General features: G+C 45.2%; 1 protein-coding gene across 11 annotated transcripts in view; it reads left to right on the forward strand.

Annotated features, from left to right (window-relative positions):
* LOC105281020 (peripheral plasma membrane protein CASK) overlaps positions 1 to 22,458 on the forward strand; it is a 188,175-nt gene that overhangs the window by 60,097 nt on the left and 105,620 nt on the right. Inside the window, exon 1 of one of the 11 annotated variants that reach the window (XM_011342047.3) lies at positions 9,616 to 10,993. The exons of the other annotated variants lie outside the window; for them this stretch is intronic. Within the exon in view, the coding sequence (XP_011340349.1) occupies positions 10,157 to 10,993 (837 nt within the window). The 5' untranslated portion in view covers positions 9,616 to 10,156. Of the gene's footprint in view, positions 1 to 9,615; positions 10,994 to 22,458 lie in introns of those variants that run through there. 11 annotated transcript variants of the gene reach the window in all.

Raw genomic sequence — 22,458 nt, forward strand, 5'->3', positions numbered from 1 at the left:
TCGAACACTCCCTGCAATTTAAAATCCACTAAAGCCCCTTCCGTGATCGATAGCTTTCCGATAACGTTTGACATTTGCATGCTGAGTTGTTTTAATAAACTGTAATTGGGATCCTGCAATAATCTCGTATTACCTCTCGTGCCACGATATAATTCTTATCGATATGTTTACTCGTGATTAGGTAGGACAGATACGAATTGTGCATTGGAGGGATGCTGAAAAGTGCGTAGTGTCAATTTTGTAAGCACAAAAGAAATCAAGCGTTTTATCGATATATTTCCGCACTAACACATTTCAAATTTCTATATAATGTCTATCATTGAATCTCCACCTTATAATAATAGTCGAATAAAACTGCAGTAATTGTTAATTTTGTTAATGTCTACGTACCGTGAAAAAGCCCGACGTAGAGCAACGATGTCACCGGTAATGTTCGAGGAGGAAGTAGAGAACACTGACCATACGCACTCTATTGTAAAATACAAATTTGATTTACACGTTTTACAGTTTACCAAACTCGGAATAAGTTACGAGCTTTTTGTTTGATGGTAGTCGACGGATAACTAAACTAAACTGTTGGGTTGGTGCAAAAATGATTGCGGTTTTTGCTGTTTTGGTTAAAGCTCAAGGGAGTAAACAGGATTAAACTCGGTCGGCTCTTTATTTATTATTTGAGGATTCTTTTATCACAAACAGAGTGAAAAACGTAAATTGTCTCTGCTCGAACATACACGTGAATAAAAATACAACCTGTTTCTCGTTAACCATAAATCGATTTAAACCCTCGAAGTCAGTACTGGATTCGTGAATAATTTCATGCACTGTCGTTTGTGGCAGACAATTTGTATTCACTGAAGGACTATCTGAAGCGTCGGTATTAATCAATCTCTCATGTAAAGACGTAAATCAGACTACACGCTGACAAATTACGTACGGAGACAAATCTGTACGGACGAAAGTGGGCTGTGCACGTGCAGTGCGCACGTAACGTCCCGAATGAAGTATTAATTGAGATTCCCTTTCCGCGGATTAATACGAGCACGTTACCGCGGTACCTGGCCATATTAAATGTTTGAGCTGCACAATTTGTTCGCTCAAACACGTTTTAATGTACTCCCACGAGAGACGCCGGATTTTCGTTTCATGCAAAAGTAATCAGCGCGGCTCATGATGCGATGCACAAGGGAATCAAAAACGTGAGCCGCGACGCACGGTACTCCATGGGATATTCTGACACGGGCATGTTCGTCACCGATTATAGGCGATATTTTTTTTCCGTCCACTCGTGATGATCAGCCTTGATTTCTGTTTATTAATCATTCCCGCTGTGCGTTTTGTCAACGTGTGCGAGCACGCGTTGGACGGCGGCCGCGGTCAACGCGCGGCTAATCGTCCCACCGAGTGTCCGATGATTAAAAGTGGAAGCAGACGGTAATTGAATCACAATGAGATTCAATTTATTAGGGTTATCAGTTATTGATTAGCCGTTGAATTATATTCGCCGGCGCCGCCGCGACGAGGTACGGCAGCAAAAAGCTCGTCGTAAATCGTGACCGCGACACCGCGGTGTCGTGCTTTAAACGCAAGCGCCGGCTGCCGGCCGCGCTCGCATTCATTTGGAGATTCCTGATGAAATAAATAAGCGAGATAAAACTACGACGAAAAATCGCGCGCGCTTTTAATCCAGCGGGACGCGGAATGCATAAGCGGAGTGCATATCGCGAAATACGTTCCGCTCTCGCGCGGGAATAAAGCGAAATCTGCGAAATGCACGTTAACGCGTGCGCCGAATGTAACGCATACGGCACGACATAACTGGCGGAGCATTTTATCTCATACACCCGTGCGAAATATACATACGTACATGGATGATGCTTTTGGTCGTTTATTTCGATGTTGCGTTTTTATGACATACTTTTCTTAAATTTTCATTTGCGCAAGTGCGACAAGTGAATGACCGCCGCATCCGCATTCGTTTCAGTAGTCATGAGGTATACGTGAAATAATGCAATTACAGTTCTACGAACAATGGGACAAAACATAACGGGAGAAAAAGAAGCAAGAGATCCGATGCGTTTCTTGCTTTCGCGACGCGACTCTATTTTGCAAACTCAGTTAAGAAACGAGGGTCGATCACGTTGAGTTTGCCAATTCTCCGGTTTGCTGATGTTCACGAGTTAGCTAATTAACATCTGCGCCAGATACGTCGCGGCTGTGAGAAATGGACCAGGTAAAAACACGTGTTAAATCGTCTCTCGCACGCTCTCAACTACGATGATACGCTATCATTTGTACGGCCGGATCCGCGGTGCCAGTTACTGATTGAGCTTGGCGATGGTTTCTGGAACGCGTTGTTCATTACTAACTACTTGATCTGACAAGGGAGCAGGAACACTACGGGAATCCGTGAATCATCGCGAATTGCAAATGCATCTTTCGTGCAATTCCCGCAGTTTCGCATGGTTATCTCGCAAGGTTGCGCAACATTCCTCTTGAGCATAATTAGAAGAGCCTGCGAGCAACGTTGCATTGATGGTCTTCGCGAGAGGACGAAATTAATACGCTCGTCGTTCCGCATAATGGGAATCATCGCGCAGCGGAAATTCTTTTTTGAGCAATTATAACTTATCAAGAGAGGAGACGCTTTTTTCCGCGGTATCCGGCGATGTATCGCTTACGGGCTTAATTGCTATTCTCTTTCATCGGCGCGCGGAACGCGCTCGTTCAAATTCACAATTTCAATGTACGGTCATAATGGTGCCATTGTATCGCGACGGCTCTTTCCCTCCTTTGAGTTATTTACACCCCTTTTGCGGTCTTCACTTGGCGGTCCATAGCGGCCTTGCCTTGAGAATATGACAAATCGAGGCCGCGCGGTGGAATACACGTGCGAGAGAAACGGTAAGTTCCATGCGACAGAATGATACATCGCAGCGGCAACGCATTTGCTCGCTCGCTCGTTCGCTTACTCGCTCGTTCTAGGACAGTAATTACGGACGACGTCCGATTAAACTTATAATCGTACGTAATTAAAACTCTTAATTGCCTCAATAAGTATCCGTCCGTCCGGTTCCGGCGCGAGAAGCGTTCGTCGACATTCGTCGCCTTCCTCGGCGATGTTCCCGGCGTTTACACGTAAACGACGAGCTCGCATCTATCTTTCCTTATTACTACTTCTTCGAGGGACTGAGATGCGCGAGGACCAGCGGCCGATCGATGCGACGTCGTGTCGTTAATCTTCGAGTGCAACCCGAGGTTCCTTCCTCGTATGACCACGTATCGTCTGCTAATATGTGTACCTTTTCACCGCCAATGCTGCGAGCTATCGATACGCCAAACAACTCTCCCCCGGCGTTGACATCGAGATGCATAAAACGCAGCGATTGACGCGCGAGAAATGCACCATCCTGGCACAAAAATAACAGCGCAACGCGAAAGAGAACACTTTGTTACAAAGTGTTCCGTTGTTTCATACGTAAATAGCACAACTTGCAAATAGAGCATGAAACTTCGCGTTTGGCAAGGGAACAAAGTGATTTTTAGGAAAGATTCTATTTGCGTAACCGCCTTTAACTTGAACAACGGCCGTAGAAAGCTGAACGCGCACGCTTCTTGAAAAGTTTCTCCCGCGATCATTGTAACTTTCCGCTTCAAAGTCTATGAAAAATAACGGTTACTAATATATATATATATATATATAACTGTTTGCTCCAACTCGCTAAACTTTCTTAACAACATGACAGTAAAAATTAACAAACAGCAACTCTAAATAGCAGGCGATTCTAAAGTGATAAAATAAATCCTCATTCAAAGAGCATTCGTCAATCTTCGAAATTCTTAATAGTACATTTCTCTTCATCTAGTTAAATCCCCTCCCCTCATAAAAATGGAAAACGAACGTAATTGGAATAAATTACGACGTACAACAGTATTGTTTAAGAGTACATGTATTATTCTTAATTAAGTAGAGCTTTAGTGTGCATTATTACGAAGGATAATTGGCTAATGCCGCCCCGAATGAATCTTTGGTCAACCGCCGTTAAATAAACCTACACGTAAACGAACCGGTGGTTCAGGTTGCGCCATTCGGCGGTTAATGGTTTCCTCAACCCGCGTAAGGACTGTTATTTTCGTTGGCACGGCCGAAGCGACGTTGTCGCGCAAGCCGCGGAAACTAAATCGAAAATCGTTCGTCCCGCTGGCTGTTTAATGCGTATTTGATTGCGCGCGTATTTTACCCGTGCATCTCGGAAATACTAGGTGATGCTGGCGGGGGATGGAGGACGCAGAGAAAATATTCATGAAATTGCTAATTGAAAATTGCCTTGATTTTTCAAGCCGTCAGCTCCGCGTGATCGCGCAGATCTCTAGAGTCATTAATGAAATTATGGTTAATGAAACTCCGTTTCTCTCTCCCTCTCTCTCTCTTTTTCTCTTTCTCGAAATGCTTGACATGAGGAAGTTCTTACGACGCAAACTAGCCGGGCTGGTCCTTCGCGTGCAGACACATCAGTCAGAGAAACTAAGTTTCGGAAAAGACAGAAAACAATCGTCTACGATAAATATTCCTTGCGTTCTCGCTACGAGAGTTTCACGGCTAGGTAATTAATTGGTCGCGCACAATTCACCTCCTTCAAGCTCTTCAATTATCCGGGCATTATAAATGATCAATGCAATAATTTTCTAACGAAGGAGCCTCGCTTTTCCCACGTGACGTATGTTCTTCAGTTCTGTCGCTAAGGGAAAAATTAGATGTTATTTTGTGTTTAATATAAAAATTAAGTTAATCCTATTTGCCGCTCATTTAACTTCTTCTAACTGAGACGAAAAGGTGCCGGTACGATAGTCGTAATAAGCGTAGATAATTCGCAAAGATCGAGTTACGCGATTATTTTTGAAAGCGAAAACTTCGCCCAGTTATTAATTAAACGCGTATTGGAGTTGGCCATGTTCCCTCGCTCCCTCCCTCTCTCGTATTAAAGTTTTGCGATTCGATGAAAAGTTCGAGGCGCAAGCACCCTCCACCTGGAGGATCTTAAAGAATGCAGGCAGTCGCGCGTCGCGCCTTTTATGAAAGGCAGGTTCCCGACATCTCGGGTCGCGCCGGAATAGCTCCGAACGTTTGTGCATCCGCTAACCCAATTTATTGCTTCACCGCGACGGAGAGATCATTTGAAAAATACACGCTGGGGAGTATCGAATATACGCCATAAGGATGCATGACTCGTGCTCGCGACGGAAATGATTTCAACGTCGGATACACGTTCACGGATGAATTTTTGATATACGGGACTACCGGGCGCGCGCAGGATATCGTATAAACATTTTATGATGCGCGATACGGTAGGTACAATAAAGGGGAATGAACGTTGTTTCTGTGTAAAAGTATGTATAACGTGATGTTAACACAGTTCCGTGAATATAAAGGAGACCGTGAATAAGAAACGCGGCATTACGACTGTATTCCGTGAGGCGAAAGATGTCAAGGTTGCGAGACTGCGATGACGAAACCGTATTCGCGAAAATCTTCCAAGAGTCCATGTATCAGGACCTTATTACCTCTAGGGAGATGTCAACGTTATCGTGGTGGCACTCGGTGCAGCTTACACGAGTAGGTACTACGCGCAACTTCGAAGATGTCGGCTTCGATACAGCCAACTGGCGGTCTTGCGAAACTAGTCGCAGCACCTTGGGTTTGTTCCCCGGAATATTAAACGAAACTTGTAAATTTCTTAATTCCGTGTATTCACGCTTTTATCGATTTCTCTCGTGGCCTTGGGGCGGTCCGCACAATGTCTTCAATTGAAGATAATTATGCATTGCGCCACTGGAAGGACCTTCAGAAAAATTATTAGATTTATTTCTTTCGTCTTGATAATATACCACCCTTTGGGGAAACTAAGAGAGGAATTATGTGGCGTTACAGCGTAAAAAATTTCTTTTTGTAGTTTGAATGGTGTAGATATTTAGTACAAATTTTATGTGATACTATAATATTATAATAAATTTTTTTAGCGCTAGATTCTTGTACAATACATCGTATATTTGTTGTATTATAAGTATAGAGCAAACCGTCAAACGATGAATACGCTTCTTCTTTCGCAGAAAATACAAATTTTATAAGTGATAAGATTAAAGTTTGGCAAGTACCTCCATCCCGCAAATTGTACGAAGAAGTTGCAAATAGGACAAGGACGTTTTAACTAAGTGACCCATGCATATTTGAGCGCAATTAGCATCCGGATCTTTCAGAAAATACGACGGACGTCAGGGTAAATTAGAGTTCGTCCTGACGTGGAGTTACTTAAGAAAATATTAATTGTGCGCGCGTGAAATATTCATAATCATTAGCATCAGTGTGTGCAAATACGAATGTTTCGCTAACGACCGACATCTACCGGATGCGATAAAATTTCGTCGGTATTTACAGACTAACAGAATGCCAAATATTTCGACGGCTATTTCTAAATTCCCTCTTTGTGCATTAATTCATATATTTAATGATAATTAGTTTTAATGCCGTAAATATTGATGTCATACAACGCAAATTCCATAATTTCTAGTCAATGCGTCGCGTGCCAATATGGGTCATTGGATCTTTTCAATAATTCATTTCACGCATTGCAATAGCGGAAGGTCGCGCAGATTTTCATGCAAAGTTTCTTGGCAAAACGCTGACGGGCATTATGATTTTTCTGTCTATTATGTAAAAATCGCTATTATGTTTTATGTCGCTGCGAATCTACCGTAAAGAAGCAGTAATTTTAAAGAAATACGGTAATAGCTGTCCGAGATTGTCCGCGATCGCCTTGGACACTCATCGACACTGACGTTTCTAATCAAGTACCAAAGTGTGGAAAACTTCGCGTAACGCGGTGATTTTTCGAGTTCGCGTATCAAGATATATAGGTCAGCCTTGAAATGTAGGTTACCGTGTCATGTTTCTGCCGGATAGCCTGTACGTGACCATGCAGAAATCATTGTCGCAAGTCCCGTTCATAAATTTTCAGCAAACTTTGAATTCGATGTCTCATGCGGACAAAAAGACGTCGCAACTTCAACCGCTACTACGCGCGGTAGCGTAACATTTCGCGCGAAATGCGTTCGTGCAAATTCCGAGAGCAATTTATGGAAACGCATTTATAATAAAGAGTTAAAAGCAACTTGAAAAAAAATCAGAAACAATAGAAAACGAAGCTTTTACCTTTTTTAGACTACGTGCTTTATGAGATCTTCACAATCATGCGAAGGTACGTGCTAAAGACTGTTTCCACAGATTGTTCTGAGGATGCCGCGTGCATGGAAAATTAACATCGTTGCCAAATGGTAACAGGATACATTTAAGGGTTACACCGTTGGCAGTAAACGATGAATTATTCAGGGCGCAGAATGTAATCGCGAGTGTCTGTTTCGCTTGCAATGCAGACATTCGACTTGCATGATCTCGGTTTAAAAAGGATCAACGTCACTTCATCGTGTTTACTGAACTAGGATCGTACAGAAAATTGGCAATCGGAAGCAGGGATTATCCTTTTTGAATGATATTTTCTGTGCACGAGAATATCTTGTTTGTGGATTAATATTGTTCTTGAGGCTTAATTTAACGCCCGAGAAATTACGGCAATTGTAACTGAACTCGATAGCCGCGCAGACAATTTATTACTTCTACGACTGCAGCTGTCGAATCGTAGCTGCACGAAGAAATTGGATATTATTTAAAAACCCTTAAGCTCGTCACACGGACACAAATGGCATGTAATCTGATAACCGAGATAACGTGCACACATCGTGCACGTCAATAGGAGCTTTTTGATCGTGCGCACAATCGAGTTCTATCAATATGACTCGAACGTTTTTACACGAGCGTGGCTATTCAATTATTGTAGAACTTTAACAAGAGCCCCGCCGATTTTTATCGAGTGGCGCGTATTAATTGCATTGCGCGAAAGATTGTTCGATTTGATTAAAATTTGTACATCGCTCGATATCAATTAGAACGGAAATACCCAGTGTCATTGCGTAACAAAAACCGGATCCCGAATATCAGTGTGATATTTTCCGTCTTCCGTTTCCAGGTAATTTCGTGACGTTATACAAACTGCTCCATTTCTAACGCGTTACATTTCTTTTCAAGAAAGTCAATCTAGAATTGATTTCTCTTTAATGGAATTTTAATTGAGGGCTCAGTTGCACAGACACGTGATGTTACAAGGAGAACTGTGATAAATGACGACCTCCTCCTACATCCTCGCTGAGAAAAAGTCGACTTCGAATCGAGTAAAGTGGAATACCCCGTATATTTTCTGCGCTATTTCTATCTGAAATATACGTGCACGCACACTCTTCTTCCCCTTGTATATATTTATAAAATATTTATCAATACCCTATTGGGACTCTGCGAAATATCATTCAATCAGAAACACGTGTACAATCTTGTATATTATTCATGTCGGGACCACGTATCCGGAATTTCGAACTTGCACATTAAGTAATTGCTTCCTTCTCCGGAATATATGATCATTATTCTCGCTTTTTTATTTTTCACCATTTTATACAATTGACGAGTATCTTCAATCGTAAAGTTCTCAAGTTCTTGTCAGCGTATTGCTTAAATAAATCGATAATACTTTATACCAATTTATATTGACATCAACTGAATAGTGATTTATCAGTCAATTAAACAATTATTGAATTTAAGGCGAAAGGCGAAGCGGAAGAGTGAATAAATTGCACCTCAATGCCAGAGACACATGGTTCTTACAATTAGCGAATTCACGAGCGTTCGTCCAATGCCTGAACGACACGGGAATTGGGGGTTGCTATGTAGGGGAATGAGACGGTAGCGTCAGGAGTGCCACCTACTCGTGGAGGAATCGATCGGTCGTTTTTCATTCACGCGCCTTCGGCGTATGGGACGCGTCCTGAAACCCGATATTCGCATCTCCGATCGTGCACATCGGTCTGGACCACTGCCTCTCTCGAGGAGTCCCGATAACTTTCACGATCCGTTTCGAATCGCTTCTCCGAATGACGAGGGAACTGTCCCATCGAGATAAGGTGAAATCTTCATAGAAGACCGTTTGAAAGATACAGCTAAGAGAGCATGTTGCGTCGAGGGCAGGGCAGATGAGACGGGGAAGGAGGAAGTGATGGTAATCGGCAAATTTGGCGGTTCGTTCACGATGGGGAGAGAAATCGCGAGAGAGAAAGCAATTGCAAGAGAGAGACGGAAGAGGAGACGCGAAAAGTGGAAGATCACGGAGAAGGAACGGTACCACTCTCATGGAAAAGCGAGGAAAGAGGATATTGCGGCTGAGTTCGAGGAAGAAGGTCGGCGGGTGAGGGTGGCAAGAGAGTAGAGGGCGAGGAGGGAGTTGAACCGGAGGCGGTGGGTGAACATTGCGGTCTAGAGGGATGAAGGAGAGCCGCGTTGCCGCTGAGGGCTGCTGGTGATGCTGGCGGATGAGACACGCCGGGGCTGGGGTGTACGGAGGGCGTACGTGCAGGAGGGGGATGGACTAGGGGTGGCGGGTGAGTGGGTGGTCGTCGAGGATAGTGGGTCGGTCGGTTGGTTTGCGTGGAGGGACTGCGCGGCAGTCGAGGCCGCGAGGCTCAGTGCTGGGGAGCGCGGCATCGCGATGCGTCGGTTCTCCGTCGCTGCCGCACTCGCTCACGGCTTCCTACGTCGCTCCGACACCTCTCTACCTCGTGAGACCGTCGGATAGTCGGTTGCCTTTCGGTTTCGCGCGTCGCGATCCGCAAAGTTCCTCCCGGTTCTCGTTCGTCTGGCGTGCGCGCGCTCGCTCGTTCGTCCGTTCATTCGACGGTGCTTTTTTTTCCGCGTGCTGTCCGCTGCTATCCGCGCATCCGTCAAACCCGGCGATCGTGTCACTCTTCCGCGTTCGTGCGCCACGCGGAATTGCCATCTGCCATTTCCGTGGCCCGTTTCCGTTCGGCGATCTGGAGCGCGGCCGGCGACGTGACGCGTCCTGACGCGCGGACGACAGCGCGCGTCAACTCCTCGCGAGTGACAGTGCGCGACGACGCGGCGGCGCGTCTGCCCCGTCGTGTCGGATAAGTGCTGGATCATGGCACCAGACAGGGCCACGCGGCTGCGAAAACCGTGAGCACGAGCACGCTAACTCGGCGGCTCGCGATGGATCATCCGTATGGTTGGCTGCCTCAAGGTTACGGTGGTGGCGGCGGAAGTGGCGGAGTCGGTGGTGGAATCCTTGGAGGCGGCGGTGGTGGCAGCGGCGCGGCTACGGTACCGCGATGCTGGGAGAGGCCGTGCAGGTCGACCGATCCGTCACCGATGCGGCCGTTCGAACACGGTATGCGCTCGACCGAGGCAATGCGATCGATGGAGTCGATGAGATCGATCGACTCCATCATACGCCAGCCGCCATCCGACCCGATGCGCGCCTCCATCGAGCGTCACCAATCCATCCGACCGATGGAGGGCATGAGCAGGTCGATGGAGCAGATACGTACAGAGCAGCCGCGATCGGTCGTGGATCATCCCGTCGCCTCGTCCTCGTCCATATCGCCCGGCGCCGTGGACCGCCGCGTGATGCGCGCCATCGAGCACCCGTGCCGGCTCAAGGACCACGCCGGCCACGTGCACGATCATCATTTCGGTAGGCCACACGAACACGGTTGTCGATCGGTCGAGCACGTGTCGCGGCTGCTGGAGCACCGACAGCACGAAGCGCAGCATCTGCCGATCAGACCGTCGCTGGAGCAGACCGCGTGCCGACCGGTCGAACATCCCCCGGCCGCGCGACCACCCTTCAACTATTCTTGCCGGTCCCTGGATCACGCGCCCGGCAGACCCATACCGATGGACTGCGTGGTTTACGGATCGCACACTCATCCACCACCCAGATTACCCGCGGAGAGTCCGTTTCGCCTCAACTGCCCGGTGCACAGCCCGTTCCGATTCAGATTCCCAAACGGCGCCGGCACCGCTGAATACCACTCGCATTCGCAGGTAAAATGCATGCATTCGCGTCCGCGGCGAACGGCAACGCAACACAGCGTAACGCCAACGGTAACGGCAGACGCGCGTTGTCGGCTATTGTCCGCGCGAGATGCGAGAGATACCATTGTTCAGTGCTAGCCGCTCGATTTATCCCGCGCACTTAGACGGACCGAGATGGACGTAGATGTTACAATCCCCGACAGGATCCACGTGCGGCTACATAAATGAGCGGAGACGGCGCTATCGATAAAGTTAATAATGTCGGCAGAACAGGTGGCAATCATCTATCAAGGCAGATGGAATAGGCGGCACTCATCCTTCGGCCGCGACTTTCCTAAGCTTATGTGCATCAAACATGCAATTAGTTAAATACGTCAGTATTTAACATTCCTTTGTACTCCTCAATGAAACTACATTTAATCACAGTACTCGCCGTCAAATTTATCTCACTACGAAGTTCCAAATCTATTTAATACTCATTGTCAAGTTTGCAGGAACGTTTTAGTAAACATGATTTCCGCGTTCGAGCTGAACGCGAGGATTGAGTTAATACCAAAAGCGGATGCTCCGATTCCTTTCGATAACAGGAATCATACGAATTAAATCAGAGTTTACCTACTCTGGTAACGCGGTTCTAACGTGGTTGAACATTTTTCTTGAAATTAAACGCGCGCGCTCTGAACCGGAATCAGATCGGTTCCTCACTCGCATATTCTCCGTGAATGCTTTGCGAGATTTCTCCGCAATCTCCGACAGAAAGCACTGGTCAACAATAGGATTCTTGGGAGGAGAGTGCCAGTAGGGAGAATCGAGAAGCCTGCATTTTATTTATTCCGTCCTCGTGATATATCGGGGATGGCTATCGCGGACGGGTACGTGAACTTAATTCCATTATACGCGACAGCCGGAAATTTGCTCTCGCATTATCGCGCCGGCCTTTCCGGCTGAAATTTTACGCGGAGGTGCGACCTGCGTGCGACAGCGGGCGTTTATTCTGCGTATTAAGGGAGTTGCATTTTGTTCTCATTTCGGCCTCGTACCATGTTGGACTGCGGTCGCGCCTACGGCGAGATCGTGTTGGAAACGCGATGCACGTGTAAGCGAAAAACTAGATTCCCACGGAAAACTTGTTTGATATGTTGGAAAACGAATATATAAAATATATCGCAATACACGGCGGCGTAGCTGATACATCATTCCGCGCGATACGCCGGCTGAATGCTTTTTTTGAAAGTCACGCGAGATAAAGGGGTGGTTTTTCGCAATCTTCTTCAAATGAAATTCCCCGACGTGCCTCTCGGTATTTATGAGCTAATTTGAGAAGTCCCCTCGCCCAGAGGGAGAAGCGGAAACGCTCGGTCTCACCTTTCCGCGCCACGACTGAACGAGCAGTCCGAATATGTTTAACTTTCGTTTATTCGTCGTTTGTACGTACGCGCGCGAACGCTATTAATGGAAGGAAAAAGGCCGCGACGTAACATTTACATTTCCATTGTGTCGCGGTTCTTTCATCGAGGATTTGGACCGCGATGGCGGCGGTTTTGTGACTTAATGAATGAACGGATGCTCATTACATTCACTGGTGGTAATACGGGATCGATCGTATTGCGCGCAATGTTCTGCGCGTGTAATGCCTAGACAATGATGCATCGATGTGCCTCCATATCTGCAAACTATTCCTTTGACGAATCTGTAAATGAGATTACTGATGGAGCGTTACGGCGGTCGCACACCGTCCACAGGTCGCAGGCTGCATGCTACGACCGCAGCACGGTTAGTTAGGACTCGTCTCATCGAAGTATATCTTGCGCTATACGTTCTATATGTATCTCAATATGTATTACACACATTAGAAACGGTTCAGAACACGACGTGCAAGCTTCCTTCTTAGCCCATTCGCCCGTGCGAGGACGCGTGTACATTTTGAGCATTAACTTCATCACCGACGTGATATCTTTGGATGATTTTCTAAATAATAACCATAATATACCGTGTAATTATTTATTGCCGCCGAATATTTGAAAAGTTTTACAAAAAGTTTACTATCTTCATGAGAGAAACGCTTTGTCATGGAAAGACAGCGCTTTATAAAGCGAATAAAAGTTATGTGGAAGGGTTGAATTTGAGAGAGGAATTTAATAAAGATTCCGGAGATTATGTAGATGATGTTGATATTTTATTGACAAAGCATTATGGGTTGCGTGTTAACAGACTCGTTGTTGAAATAAAATTTTAAACGTGGATGGTAGATATGTTTCTATTGAATAATTTGTAAAATGCATATTGTTTTTGATTCAGATTCTTTCACTAATAATTTTTTAATCAGAAATAATTGAAAATATATCGAATTTTTTGCAATCAGACAGAGAGAGAGAGCAATACGGTTTTGAAGTTTTAATAATGTTATCAGAGAGAGAAATCGGTAATAAAGCTGGTCAAAAACCTTTATTATGCAGAAGCACTGATGCGTATTTCGCTGTTTGGTTTAACGGCTTTAATCGTGATAAATAACTGCATTATCTATGCCATTGTATTATATGGTATATCCATCATCATTGTAAAATGCCTGATTATTCTGTAGAATCGCCTCTGGTATTTTTGCGTAATCTTTGTCAATTGCGGCCGGTTACCGCAATTGTGCGGGATGCAGTATATTTAAATCAGAAATAACTTTTCATTACTCGTGGATTTCGAACGTCGGTTACGCGCGGTAAGCCCATTTCGGTTTTCCATTGTTGTTCGCGGCACAAAAGCGACAGTTATGGTTCGATTAAAACATCATCGCTACCGCAGATATTCTAATTCGCGACCATTATTATTCACGCAACTATTTCGCGTAATTATTTCTGGATTCCTAATAACAACTATTCCATTATGAGGGAATGCTCTTTGTCTACGTTACCGTGTAACCTTCATGTACACAAATTGCAGCGCATACAGCATATGACAGATTCTACGCCATCATATCTCAACCAAATGAGATACGTCAAGAATTCCTCGGAACGTAGAGAGCGGCTTGAAAATTTCTCACGCGCCAAGATGGAGCTTTGCTTGGGTGCCGAGGGACCCCTTAGAGCCTTGCGGATTGTACGGGGCGACGCCGCGTCGTCTAACGGCGTCATAATCGTGAGAAACCCAATTTATCAAACCTTCCCTTGCGCGGCCATCAAGCGCGTGCTGTGCAACGCGCGTCTCGCCGTTTTTCTTTACGCCACTTTAGCTGGCCGTCTCTGCCGAGCCGAGCCGACAGGGAACACTAGGGGTAGCTTGTCGTCTCATTCCTCGTCCGGCGGAGAATTTTGCAATGTCTCGCGACGCGGTTTACGTGCCTTTCGTACGAAAAACGACGATTCGGCCAGACGTCGGCATTTTACCTTTTTATCTCTCGTCCGATGATTATTGTCGTTCCACTGCGCGTTTCTTTTCTTCCCCGACTTTTCCCCGGAACCGTTTCCGAGCGCGGTGCAGTCTCACCGGATTTGCATTTTGCGATCGCGTGCACGGGACCGCTTTGCGCGACGCGGATCGCCAGATCGATGAGCAGCATCAGGCCGGCGATTTAAACCCAACAGCCGATCCGGATCCCCACGATCCCGCATGCAGCAAAACGCGATAACGTTTCACGTTCCAATTTCGCTGATACGCCGCACGGTCATTGCGCTATTTGCCGCGGTTCATCATTCTGCGCCCGCGCGGCAAATAGAGGCGTCGCAGGAGAGCAGGGGAAGTGTTCTGTAAAACGATTTTTAATCTCCATTGTACCCTCTCTTATTCCCTGATTCTCTCTCTTTTCCTCGAACATGCTTGTTACGCCTCAACATCATTTTTAAATGCGATTTACTCGTGCGCATTATTATTTCGGAATGGAGCTCCGTTTACATTGCAAATGCCTCGTGTCTCTCGTGTTTTCACCTGGGAACGACAGCAAGCTTTACGGTATTACATGAAAGAGAGATGTGTACACGAAAGAGGGATGTGCACACGAAGACGCGTAATTCTGCACATCCGTGATTACTAACGGATTTTTGACGGATTTTTCACGTAAATTTGCTTGGTGTTGTATGCACCACGCAATACACCGAAATGGCGAGTCGTATTTCATGAGGTTCGAATTATTGTTACGCACGAGGGATAGGATTATGGCAAATCGCGCGAAACAGATTTCAGCGATGGCGGGTAGGAAAGAGATACAAGGGATGAGAAAGAATATAAAGGTCGCCGAAGGCGATCCATCAAGGGACTGCTGTTTGATTTAGGAACACGCTACACCCCGCAACGTTCCATTTCATTTATCTTGTTTCTAGTGTGTTTCCTTTATGGCCGTCTCGTATTTTTAATGTAACTTTCAGAGAAGAGAGAAAAAGCGTTGGACTATACCTGCATAACATATTTCTCTTTTTCGCACATAGCCACATATTATTATTATACTATCGTATTTCAAGTTATTTTATGTGCAAGTCTCAACAGATTTTTAAATAAATAAAAGAGATAAGAGATGTTTCTTTAGAATTTTGTGATGACACGATTCTTTATTGTATTTTTTATCTTATATTGTTGCAAAAATATTGACACCTTGAATACAATTACTATTGAACATTTTACATAATGCAAATAACGTATGTGCAAAGTAATGCCTATGATGACCATAAAGGAAAATAGAGAATATTGATAGGTTTATCAAAATCTTGAATGAACGTAATAATACACTTTTTTGCGATATGAATATTACATGAATATTTATTACAAGTTAAACAAAGATAACGTGAAAATTAGATGGAAATTGCAATACACGAGTGTTGTATCCAGCACTAAATTATTTTGTTCGCAAAAACTATTTTACACATATATATACACAATATTCTTTATTATGTAATTCTCTTCACAAAATTTTAGATGAAAGGAACGATGCGAATGATGGGATGAGATTTTAATATTAAAACATACTGCTTATAACAATATTGATACAGTATTTCATATTCTCCGACGTTTACGTGGTTCGATCTCTCAGACGACCCATATTGTTCAGATACCTCACCATAAATCGTTCGTCTCGCCCCAGTTTCCTATTGCAATTTGCACGCGTAATTACACGCAAGAATTAGGCTGCGGTTTTTTAGTTAAGTGAACGGAAAAAATAGCACTTTCACGAAGTACCCGGAATGGATACTGGGTAGCGTATTTTCACTCCTTGAACGTTACGGTCCTTTGACTGGCTTTTTTCAGATGCACGTTGTGATCGATGGCCGACTTTCGTCTACAGAACGCGCGCATCCGTTTCCCTGCTGCCGGATATACCCTCGTCGGTGTCATAAGAAAATCTCTGAACGTATCAGCCAATGGAACGTTCCCGCATTACTCTTCGAGTGCATTTGGGATCGATTTAAATATGCATCGCGCGCTTCTCGTGCCTGAAAGTTCGTCGGATTCGCGCGAGATGACAGCGAAACGAAAACCGCGATTTCACCTGCAAATTTTCCGTCTTGACGTGCACGGCTGGCGGTATCAACTCCCGAAGCATTATTCGCCGATGCCTCGATAATCTTGCCGCCCCTCAGGAACTTTCGGAACTTTTCTCTTCTCGCCGACAGTCTCTGCCGACGGCAAGCGGGCACCCCGACCCGCACGCTCAATTCCGCCCGAAAACTTTCCGCGCGTATAAATTCCGAGCGGCTCTTGCCTCGGAAAACTCGAAGCATACAACCGCTGGAGCCGACTGCGAAGAGCAAATTTCATTTGACACGTGTCATAAATTCGTATTATCTGCACGGCGTTCGTGAAAAGCTCCTACGCGTAACGCCTGTCAAGATATACAACAGAATTTCCCTATGCGAAAAGTAAAGGTCGCAGCGTTCTTATTCACCGTTCAGCGTTCTTATTATATTTGGCTCTTTCCGATATCTTCGGCGATATATTCTGTAATGATATTTTAATTTCATAATAATAGAATGAATTTGTAATAGTTACATTAGATGTGTGTGTTATATCATTCTCGCATGGAGTTATCCATACCACGTCTCGATTATATATTGTAAATACTTGCACCGCACATAACAATTATATAATAATTATATAATAATTGCAGCATATATTGTAAACAATATTCAATAGAGAAATTTAAATGTATTATTATACAAATATTCGGTTTGTTGCTGTCACACATAACAAGCAGAGGAAAAAGACTTTCTTCTTCTTTTCATTGCTTAAGATAATTATCCGAGTGACGTAAGTTGGATAATCTCTTTTCGGGCGTGTCCCACCCACGCTCGCCAGGTTGTAATCCAGTTCATTATGTAAACGTGCACTACGGCGCGTGCTGAAGGGATTGGTCCGAGTGGGTAAACGTGTAAGGGTCAATGAGATTCTGCCTTTTCGCCCTATCTCACTTTCTCGTTGTAGAACTAAGTGGGGCACCGGTCTCCGTCCAGTAACTGGGTAACACGGGGGTAACAATTAAGCACTCGCCTTCGTCCATCGTTTTCCCATGGGGACTAATTATTGTCTAAACGGACTAACTGGTTCCGTACACACACCGGACGATGGTTCCATCGAACAACGGACTCTCCTTCTGAACTCTGATGCGCCTTACGGATAAACGAGGTCTGCTGCTCTTCGCCGGAAAATCGTTCACGTTACGGAATTCTAGATACAGATAATTTAGTTGTACGACATCTCTTACGCCGTTATTGTGTGCTGTAACAAACGCACGAATGGTCGTTCCGATAAATGCGCTTTTCCGCGAACGATATTCCTGCTGCCCTCCGACTAGAGAGACTCGTACTTCTCGCAGAACGTTCGATCGAGACTTCATCTCTGTAGAAAATTTATTCCGCAGCACGTAGAACAGTGTGAAAGATTCTCGGTGCTCTTTTAGTTCTCTCTTTCTCGCCATAGTGGCGGCAAACGACACGTGTTGGAGATTTCGGTCAGAGATGTATGCCGAGGAAATAAAAATCAGAAGGAGAACACACGAATAAGCCAATTTCTAAAGCCAGGAAAAGCTGCGCGATTCAAGAAACTTCGCTTATTATGGAGAGGACGTAACAATTTATATTCGGACGGAAATTATTCAGCAGGAAATTCTATTCTCCAGGAATAATAATGTATAATAGAAATCTGATCGCGCGCATGTGTGTGTGTGTGTGTGTGTGTGTATAAGTGCATACATGTACATTTATTTATGTGCATTTATGAGTGTGTCGTTACGTGTCCAATAATTCCGGATCGCACGGCGTTGCAATTAAGTGTCCCTGCATTCCCACGGTGCGCGATGGCCGATGCAACGGCTGTACAATTATGGTGATTTCTAACGGCGTGCTACCTCTTATTTTTGCGAGCGTCCCTCGAGGATGCATAATCCAGTTAATGCATCCACCGCGATGACGGGTACTCGTTTGTCAGGGATCCAAAACCTTTCTTTACACCCACATTCCTCTCCTCGTATTTCCATAATCGACCTGCACCTTAAATGGTGGCCCTTCGTCCACCGCGTATTTTGTATCGCGTTCCTTTATGAAAAACCGCGTCGTTATTGTCGTGGAAATCAATTCAGCGACGCTCGCGAAAAATATGAGTCTCGTGATCGATAGTTCCGCAAGTCCGCAGCATCAGGGATGCAAATGATGGTTCTTAGAAACTCTGGTTTTACACTCTCCTTCTTCTTTTATTTTCTTTATTGCAAAGGGATGTTTTTGCACTAGACTCACTTTTCATGCTGTTCATTCTTCGGTTCATTTATTTCTGAGGCTTCGAGAGATTTATTGAAGACGTTTATGCAGAAATTCGCGCGCGTAGCGTAACAGCGATACACATGAACATGTACACTAAAATCGATCTTTCGTAAGTGGATTTATACGGTATACGGGCACATGTATGGACGCAAGACATAAGAGATATCCATTAAATAACAAATTCTCGTAATTTTATCGCGAAATATTGAAAATTCTGTGTTCTGCGTGGAGGAGAGGTGCATCGAATGGAAACGTGACGCTCGATGCGTCAAGGGCAACGCAGTACTCGTCGATTTATGTGACATCTCGACAGAAAATCGTAAATTCACATGCATCGTCGAAAAAAAATTGGATCGCGCTGCGTTAAAGTATTTATCAGCGCTGCGACGCGCGGCGGAGGTGCGAAATTTATATGTATATCCCACGGTTACATATCGTCGCGTACGCGCGATGACGCGGGTACGACGCGCGTTTTCTATCCGCGACAATGGGGTGGCAGCCTTCGCCGTTCATAACGCCGGTAACATTGTGCAACCCGCGCGAGATGACGCGTTCCATACGCCTCATAATGCCGATAACTCGCGCGTGCATGCGGCCGCAATAATATACGCGTGTTCATCTTAATCTCAGCCGTAAAGTGACGTCGTGTCAGTCAAAGATCTGACGTGTCTTGAAAATTCAGATGAAGTCATCCCCGTCATGTAAAAGGATCGCCGGGAGTTTGTCGGAAAACGTCACATCCTCACGCGCGAATTTCACGGATCATCTGTGCAATCGGTGGCGCGAATGGAGATCACGTAATGATTCGTGTATGCGATAAATGATTATCATCTCGCACGCTCAGATGAGAGGGTTAACGCTGTCGACGTGCGCAACTCGCATTTCAATTCTCTCAGACGGATATCTCGGGAATGACGGGACGCCGCGCGACACGACGCTTTTCATTTCCCGCGGAAGATTTATGACACGCGAATCGGATGCATAAATCCCGCCCGAGCTTGCCATACCGACCGCGCCTTTAGCATTTTAAATAGTGCGGCCGGGGCAATCTGGCCGTGGCGAAAAGGGAAAGAGGAAGAGAGACAAAGGGACAAAAGAGAAAGAGGAAGAGGCAAAAGGGAGACCGATGGCAAATCGATGATTACGACGGCGACGATCGCATTCATTATTCAAAACACGGCACGCCTGTTGTCGGGAGTTACTAATCTTTCTCTAGTCGCCTTCAATAGAATACATTAATGTCAGACGGGACGAAAGTGACTAGCCCCTCGGAACGCCTCGTGACCTCCACCGCCGCGTGTGCATCACTCTTGTCGCAATCTCGCCCTTCGTTTCTCTCTTTTACTGCGGCGCTCGCAGAGTGTAACGTGTGTTGGCTTTACCGTAACGTTAACCATCGCGCGTGAAAGCCCACGAGCTGTCCACCCTTTCAGCATCAGCTTCACCAGCTCCGCGCTTCCGTGGTTTCCGCTGTGATACCTCAACCGGAGCCTCATTACTTTTCGGTAAATATTTTACCGTACACGTCAACCTGAATAGAGCTTGTCTGTGCTTGGCTTACGCTCGCCCTTCCGGTAACGTCCGTCCTCTATCGGCCCTCCACGCGGCGCGAGACGTCGCATTGAATAAGCGCAAGCCCGCGCGAGCGAGCTCGAGCACGAAGAAGCGAGCTTCCAGTTTCAATCTAGATCCCACGTTTGAAGGCGCCGGAGATCGCTATGCGATTTTATCATATATTATAAAATACTGCTGCTGCTGCAGGAACGCGGCTACGTGTATATCGATTCACGCGATCTGGGTTCGCGCGGAACGTGATGTAACACACTCGCGAGAAAGTAAGAACACCGAGAGACCGAGTACTCCCCTTTAAGCTGAGAATATTCATTAAACTCTGCGTTGTAAAACACACGATGGCGCGTTAAACGGGCAAGACGAAGAAATCGCCGTGAGGTAAAATTAAAAATTCCACTTTCATCCGCGCGAACTCTTCCTTTTTACGCGCGGATACATTTTTTATTTATGACGCGGAAGCTTCTTGCGCCAATAACGAGACCGACGTGCAGGCGGCCCTGGCTTCCTCTTTTTTCCTAGGATTTTTTCTTGACCGTTTCATTGACCGGTCCATGCGCACAGTCTACGGTCTATCGAGCAACGAGCAGATTGTGCATGCTATGTGTTTTTGCGCCGGCTCGCGCGATCCTCTAATCTTTGCGGGTCGCCAAATGATTAATCGATATCGGGAGTAGCCATTACTACTAATCCGGGGACGGGGGAGAGTCATTAACGATACGAACGCTGACACGAACATTAACTGATATTGAATGTGGCTTAATGGACGAGAACGGATGTAGCTTCCTTGCTGATGTGGTTCTGCCACGATCACACATCCGTAACATTCCTGCACGCGAGAGTTAGTTCTTAAAGAGAGATTGACGTATCGAGAAGCAATTGAATTTTCTGAGTCGCACGCGACTGAAGAAAATTTGTAACTTTGTATTCTATTCATGGACACGACCGGCAATTGGTATTCTTGCTTCTCGGAAGGTTTAACGGATGGTCGCAGTAAAATTTCGTTTGCGGTCTGTGACATCAAATCGCGTTCGAATTCGCACTGTGTTCTATGTAAAATACAGTCGTGCATGCGTGTAAATACGTGTGTGTATCATTCATCCCGGTTAATCCGATTGCAGCGATCTGTGCATCAAAAAGAGGATACGATAGCGCTATTCTGACTATACTCGGAAATGGCAGATAAGTAAAAGTATAAAAGTATCATTTGAAGGGAAGAGACGACAGTTTTATTAATTCACTCGTCATAAATTCGACGAGTATGAAGTGACGGCCATTTAATCTTTTAATCAGGACACATATACATAGAAAGGAGATCTCAGGGTCCCAAGACGCTGAAGGGATGCGAAATGTGCGCGGTGGAGCAAGGTGTTCCACGATGGGAGAAATTAATTAGGAAAGGGTTACTGATAAGATGAAGATAGGTGGGTTAATGACACCAACACGTCCTTCTCTTTAAAAATGGCGTCGTCTGCGTTCATCCATTTTTCCCTGACAGAATTCATTTCCACTAAGTGACTTTGTCGGTGGAAACGTCAGTAATTGATCTTTATATTTCTCGTTGGCTCGCGTTATCCGCATTAAAGAAGCACGTAGCAGATTAGCATTATTAATGAACATATATAATTATAATACGTTTAGATGTATTTGATTTGAATACTATATTTCGATATTGCAATAAAATATTTCCGCATTTTCGCGTATATTTTTCTATTTTTTAATTTATAAAATATTTAATACTTTGATATTGCAAGAAAATATTTCCGCATTTTTGCGTATATTTTTCTCTTCCTCTAATTTATATAATATTTACGCCTACGTATCCCTTTTAGAAATATTATTATTTAATATATATAACGAACTCGCGATATCTTTCTCACCATTCGAACAATTAAACACGTAAATCGCTTCGCTATATATGTACGCCACCTTAAATGTTACCACCCATTTTGTATGACTCACCGAGGTACATACCTGCGACCCAGGTTCGGCCATGTTGCGCAACGCCGAGATCTGAAACAGAAAAGCAACCTCGCCGATTAGACTTAAGCAGCGGACTCAACAGGCACGCGTGCATACACGAGTGAAAGTAGCATTCCCTGCGGTCTTAAACCCGGAGTCAGGTTTTGGCTCGGGACATAGCTTCCGATCGCAGAGGATTAAATAAGTCTGCAACGA

The sequence above is a fragment of the Ooceraea biroi genome, chromosome 1 (assembly GCF_003672135.1).
Source record: "Ooceraea biroi isolate clonal line C1 chromosome 1, Obir_v5.4, whole genome shotgun sequence".
In the NCBI taxonomy this organism is placed as follows: domain Eukaryota; kingdom Metazoa; phylum Arthropoda; class Insecta; order Hymenoptera; family Formicidae; genus Ooceraea; species Ooceraea biroi.